The sequence below is a fragment of the Otolemur garnettii genome, unplaced genomic scaffold, assembly GCF_000181295.1.
Source record: "Otolemur garnettii isolate 467f Iridium unplaced genomic scaffold, OtoGar3 scaffold00007, whole genome shotgun sequence".
Classification (NCBI taxonomy): domain Eukaryota; kingdom Metazoa; phylum Chordata; class Mammalia; order Primates; family Galagidae; genus Otolemur; species Otolemur garnettii.
In genome coordinates, this window is record NW_003852402.1 from 19,090,251 (window position 1) to 19,097,202 (window position 6,952).

A 6,952-nucleotide genomic window follows, 5' to 3' on the forward strand; every position below is an offset into this window, starting at 1 on the left:
TCCCCCCTCCCCATATTCTTAGGCTATTTGGTTATAGCTTTCATATAAAAAGTATAAATTAGTTTCATAATAGGGGTGTGTACATTGGATACTTTTTCCTCCATTCTTGTGAAACTTCGCTCAGAAGAACATTCTTCCTTGTAGTACTTTTCCATCTGACCCTCCATCCTGCCCCTGGGCTATAAATTCCCACTTGCCCTGGCTGGATTCTGAAGCTGAGCCCAAATCTCTCTCCATCACCCCAAGGCAGTGATCCTTATAGCTCACCACAGTGGCTCCGCATAAAGTTTTCTTACCACGCCTTAGCCAAGTATCACTGGGCATTTTTTTTTTCCTTTAACAAGTGACAAATGTAAAAAAGGATACTGGGGACGACAGCCGCGCAGGAAACAGCAGAAATGGTCATCCGTATGTGGCACGTCAAGAGGCTGTTCCACTGGGGACACGATTTGTAAGAGATGATGGATTGTAGGAACGTGTACAGGACACCGCACACAAAAGCCAACAGGGCGCCCCCGTCGTGGACCACTGGCACAGCTAACTCCTGGAGAGAAAACCACAAGTGCATTACTGTGCCTGAGTCCGTCAACATCCAGCCACGAGCACATGCTCGCTCGTTCCCTCTGGGCTCCTCTGAGCCACCAGTCATCACAGACGCACCGCTTCTTGGAAACCGTGGCTGCGTGCAGAAGACCAAGAGAGAAATCTTGCTGGGGTGAATTAACTGCCAAGAACTTGGTGGTTCCATAGTGAACCTGGGAACAGGGGACAGGGAAAGAATGACATCTATCTAGGAGGTGAGAGTTAAATATAGTAGAGTCTGGCACATCTGGCCACCACTTAGTTCTGTGACCTTGGCGTAAAGCCTTGATTTCTGTATCTGTAAAATGGGCATAATCATCCCTTTCTTGCAAGTTTGCAGTGAGGCTTACATGACACATTTCATATAAGAATTTTGTATAAGATCAGTGCCTGTAGCCCAGGGGCTAGGGCACCAGACACATATACCAGGGCTGGAGGGTTCAAACCCAGCCCAGGGCGTGCCAAACAACAATGACAATTGCAACAATAAAAAAAAATAGATGGGCGTTGTGACGGCGCCTGTAGTCCCAGCTACTTGGGAGGCTGAGGCAAGAGAATGGCTTGAGCCCAAGAGTTTGAGGTTGCTGGGAGCTGCGACACCAACTCTGTCTCAAAAAAGAAGGAAAAAAAAAGAATTTTGTACAAAAGTACACAACTCGTTCCATGATGGTGCCAAGGGTGCCTTGAGGTTTTCAGGGTCTCTACTCTCCATTAATCTCCAGCGATTTCAACCAGAAGGCAGTTCCTATGCCCAGGCAGAAAGGCTGGTGCCAGTCGAGTGCACTCCCAGGCATGATGCTGGTCACCGCGCCTCACCTTGGGCTCCTTTCAAAGGAGCACTGGGCAACTTGTTCTACTGTAACAATGACATTTAGATGGAACCACTGAGTCTTGGCTTATGCTAGAAACCTTCGAGCTTTGCAAAGGGATAAGGCAAGTCCAATTGTTGTCCATGACAGCCTGATTTGGGCCACAGACCCACAGGCCCCCTCTTGCTATGCATATCTCTACCCTTCCCCTGCAGCTGCTCTTCGACCTGGGCCCATGGGACTTCCCCAGCACTAGAGTTTCAACCTCAAGCTGGAGCACATAAACTGATGTTAAATCTTCATCCTCCACATGAGAACAGGAGATGTTTAAAAAAAAGAAAAAGGGGGGGGACAGCACCTATGGCTCAAAATGGCAGGGTGCTGGCTCCATATGCCAGAGGTGGCAGGTTCAAACCCAGCCCTGGCCAAAAAATAAAAGAAAAAGCTTTAAACTTATTTTTCAAGGCAATTTATTTCCTAGTATCAAACCCAGGAACATGGAGAAAAATTCATTACTCGATCTGTATTATATTCAAACATAATTGCATTGATGTTCGGCATCATGTCGTATAAATTACTTATTAGGAATAGATTCTGTACACTTCAGATACCTACCACTGGCATAGAGATTCAGGAGAAGTATATATGAAAACTAATATACATTCTATGGCTTTTAAAATGTGTGTACACCTTGGCTGGGTGGGGTGGCTCATGCCTATAATTCTAGCACTCTGGGAGGCTGAAGCTTGAGGATCCTTTGAGCTCAGAAGTCAGAGACCAGCCTGAGCAAAAGTGAGATCCTTATCTCTACTAAAAATAGAAAAAAATTAGCCAGCTGTCCAGGAGGACACTGATATGTACTCCCAGCTACTCAGGAGGCTGAGGCAGGAGGAGTGTTTGAACCCAGGAGTCTGTGGTTGCTGTGAGCTATCACAATGACATGGCATGACAGCCTGGGGGCAACAGGGTGAGACTGGTCCAAAAAAAAAAAAAAAGTGTTGGCTCAGAGCCCAAAGCTCAGTGGTTAGGGTGCCAGCCACATGCACGGGAGCTGGCAGGTTCAAACCCGGCCCAGGCTTGCTAAACGACAACAAAAAAAAATACACAAGCATTGTGGTGTGTTCCTATAGTCCCAGCTACTTGGGAGGCTGAGGCAAGAGAATTGTGTAAACCCAAGAGTTGGAAGTTGCTGTGAGCTGTGACATTACCACATTCTACAGAGGGCAACATAGTAAGACTCTGTCCCAGAAAAAAAAAGTGTGTACACCTTTAAGTACTTAAATACTTCAGGAAAATAACCACTAAAAATGGTTAAGACAGTAAATATTGTTATGTATATTTCAGCACAATTAAAATAATTTGTTTAAATGAATTAAGAGAAATGAAGTCCTTTCACTCTTAAACATCAGGCAGGTTTGGGCAAGGAAAAATAAACAAAAGGCCAGCATCAACCGCCAGCATTAGTCACTAACAGGAATAAACTGAGAATTCTGGTACTTCCCACTCTTTTTCTCATGCTAAGTATGTCAACATCGCGAATTTACATACCTTTGCTTTTGCCCACTAATGCCATCAGGGAATATGCGTCCTCAACCCTGGCCAATTCAACACATCCTTTAGGGTTTTAATCTGCAAACTTCAGAAGTCCTCACGTTAACTCTCATATTATCAGATCAAAAGGCCTCATTGGGTGGCAACTGTATTTGTAATGTGGCTTTTTCACCACTTAGTATATACTCTATCTAATCAAAGATGTTTTTTACAAGGGAAATGATTCTTAGATTAGACATGAATTTTGGATAGAGAAGATGAAAACCTGGCATCCTTTGTGGGCCCCTTTTTAGAAACTCTCTTTATTATTATGAAATGTTGTTTAAAAGTAGAAAATACTAGAATATTGGCAGGGTGAAACAAATTTTTTTTCAAAAAGGATACTTTTCTTTTTTTGAAACAGTCTCACTTTGTCAGGCTTGGTAGAGTGCTGTGACATCACAGCTCACAGTAACTTCAAACGCTTGGACTTAAGTGATCCTCTTGCCTCAGCCTCCCAAGTAGCTGGGACTGTAGGTGCCTGCCCCAGCGCCTGGCTATTTTTAGACCTGAGGTCTCTCTCTCGCTCAGGCTGGTCTCAAACTCCTGAGCTCAGGCAATAGACATGCTTCAGCCTCCCAGAGTGCTAGGATTACAGGTGTGAGCCACTATGCCCGGCATTTTTCTTTCCTTTTTTATTTTTTTTTATATAAAGTAAACTTTTTAAATTTAACTAATTGTTAATTAATTTTTTGAGAGTCTCACTCTGCTCACCCAGGCTAGAATGCCATGGCATCATCATAGCTCACAGCAAGCACCTCTAACTCCTAGGTTAAAACAATCTTCCTGCCTCAGCCTCCCAACTATCTGGGACTACAGTAAGGTGACCAGATTTTAACATTGGTAAAGCGGAACACCATTGACGGGGTGTGTGTGTGTGTGTGTGTGACAACAATGCAAACTTTGATAAGCAGTTCTCAACAATTATTTGTTATTATTAAAGTTTAACATTATAAAATTAATAAAATAATACAAAATACATATCCTGGCGAAATAGCCACATGGCAGCCAAAAACCGTATATTCCTTTCCTGTTCTCCCTCATTCCCTAGCTTGTCGTGCATTCTTTCCAAAAATTGGGACTTTTTAAAAAATGCCGTGGGACGTCTGGTCACCTTAGACTACAGGTGCCCAGCTAATTTTTCCATTTTTAACCAAGATGGGGTCTCACTCTTGCTCAGGCTGGTCTCGAACTCCTGAGCACAGGCAATCCACCCACCTCAGCCTCCCAGACTGGTAGAATAACAGGCTTGAGATACTGTGGCCTGGCCTTTTAATTTTATTTTTAACTGACAAATAATACTTGTATGTATTTATGGGGCTTGTATATGTTTTGATATATGTTTGCATGGTGGAATGATTAAATCAAGATAATTTTTTTTTTTTTTTTTTTTTTTTTTTGAGACAGAGCCTCAAGCTGTCCCCCTGGGTAGAGTGCTGTGGCATCACACTCACAGCAACCTCCAACTCCTGGGCTCTAGCGAGTCTCCTGCCTCCGCCTCCCAAGTAGCTGGGATTACAGGCGCCCGCCACAACGCCCGGCTATTTTTTGGTTGCAGCCGTCATTGTTGTTTGGCGGGTCCGGGCTGGGGATTCAAACCCGCCACCTTAGGTGTACGTGGCTGGCGCCTTAGCCGGTTGAGCTAAAGGAGCCGAGCCAAATCAAGATAATTAATGTATCCATTACCTCACATACTTATCACTTTTTTGTGATGAAAACATTTAAAAATATAGTGTTTTGGCAATTTTGAAATATGCGATGTTATTAACTATAACCACCATACTGCACAATTAGAGCTCCAGAATTTATTCCTAAGTGAAACTTTGTATCCTTGGACCATCTCCCCATTCTCCATCCCTGGAAAACCCTGGAACCAGTATTCTACTGGGTCTAGAAGTTTGACTTTTTTAGATCCCACATAGAAATGGGGTCATGCAGTATTTTTCCTTCTGTGACTGACTTATTTCCATGTTGTCCCCAATAGCAGGATTTCAAAAAGGAAACTTCTGAAAGAACAAGAAAGCACTGACAGAGATCAGTCAGGATGCACCCAAAAGTAGCCATCCCACCCACCTGTTTGGGAAAGAGAGGTAGTTATCGGTTAACTTCTTATAAATGTTATTTCCTGTTACTCATAAAAACCACCAGAGGCAGTCACACTCTCTCTTGCCCTCACACTTCTAATTCTCAAGGCAACAGCTCCCTCCAGGTGGTTTGCTCCCCGGCGTGCTGAAAATGAATTGCAGGATATCAAACAAGAAAGATATCTTTATCAGAATAATGACAAGTCAAATGCTATAACCGGAGAAGTTAAAGATTCTGTTGAAGATTCTATTTCTGTTTTTTGCAATGGTTCAATCACTTCATTGCAGACTTACAGAGACTTAAAAATTCAATTATCTCACCATGTACATTTTCTTCCTAAAACAAAGGTCTGCCCTTTATGGTTTAAAAAATGCCAGCTGGGCCAGGCTATAATCCTAGCATTCTGGGAGGCCAAGGAGGGGGTCACTTGAGCTCAGGAGTTTTCTATTTTTAGTTGAGACCCCGACTCTATTAAAAAAAAAATTGAGAAATCAGCCACACGTCATGGCACATGCCTGTAGTCCTGGCTATTCCGGGAAGGCTGAGCCCAGAAGTTTGAGGTTGCTGTAAGCTATCATGCCAGGGCACTCTATCAAGGGTGACAAAGTGAGACACTGTCTCAAAAAACAAACAAACAAAAAAAATGACAGGCCTGGTGCAGTGGCTCACACCAGAGGAGGATGGATTGCTTTGAGCGAGAGCAAGACCCCATCTCTATTAAAAATAGAAAAAACAGAAGCAAGAACATCACTTGAATCCAGGAGTTTGAGGCTGCTGTGAGATATGACGCCACAGCACTCTGCCAAGGGTGACAAAGTGAGACCCTGTCTCAAAAAAAAATTACATCTGTGCTTCTTGTGATGTTGAGTTATTCAGAAGATAAAGTGGTGCATACAAGCCCCCCCCCCAAACAATCCACACTGTGCTAGACAAATCACATCCTTTTAGACCTCCCCATTTTGGTTTTTTCCATTGTGTTTTCTGATGATAGAGCTGTGAGTAATATGCTTGCTTTTTGCTCCCAGGTATTTCCTCATTTGGGCATCAAGGGTAAATCTTCCCACTGGCTCAGGGAACACTACCTCTGTTTGAAGCCCACCACTGTCACAATTACTCATATAATCCTGGGCAAGTGTGAACTTCTCTGGGACTCCATTTCACCAGTGATAAATAGAGAAAGCAACACTACCTATCCTACAAGGCTTTTATTAGAAGTGTAGGAGTGGGCTCCGTGCCTGTAGCTCAGCGGCTAGGGCGCCAGCCAGATACACCAGAGTTGGTAGGTTGGAACCTGGCCCCAGCCTGCCAAACAACACCTACAACCAAAAAATAGCCCAGCAGTGTGGTGGGCACCTGTAGTCCCAGCTACTTGGGAGGCTGAGGCAAGAGGATCTCTTGAGCCCAAGAGGTTGAGGTTGCTGTGAGTTATGATAATGCCACGGCACTCGACTGAGGGCAACAGAGTGAGGTTCAGTCTCAAAAAAAAACAAAATTTTTTTTCTCAAAACCAAACTAATTTTTGTAAACTCATCAACCATTAATAGCTATCCTGGAGCAAATGTGCCTCTTGCATTCCTGCTCCTCTTCTTGGACATGTCCACCATCACCTCCAAAAACCAAAAAAGCTTCAGGTCATACCTGAAAATTGGCAACAATGCCCATTCCGATACATCCCACCAATCCAAGAACTAATGACACCAAGTTAAAAACAGGAGTGCTGAAATAGCAGGTTTGATTTTGCTTCTCCACTATTTTATATCTTGTGTACATCGTGGCTGCACCTGGAAAAGAAAGGAACTTTGATGAACTATCATTACTTGATTTTTTTTTTTTTTTTTTTTTGGAGAGAGTCTCTCTCTCTTGCCCAGGCTAGAGTATCATGACAT

General features: G+C 43.6%; 1 protein-coding gene across 1 annotated transcript in view; it reads right to left on the minus strand.

Moving 5' to 3' along the window:
- The window catches only part of DRAM1 (DNA damage regulated autophagy modulator 1), a 46,794-nt gene that overhangs the window by 13,251 nt on the left and 26,591 nt on the right, over window positions 1-6,952 (minus strand). The window contains exons 3-4 of the mRNA XM_003783302.3: window positions 6,705-6,847; window positions 367-544 (exon numbers count right to left, since the gene is read on the minus strand). Coding sequence (XP_003783350.1) covers window positions 367-544; window positions 6,705-6,847 — 321 coding nt within the window. The remainder of the gene's footprint in view (window positions 1-366; window positions 545-6,704; window positions 6,848-6,952) is intronic.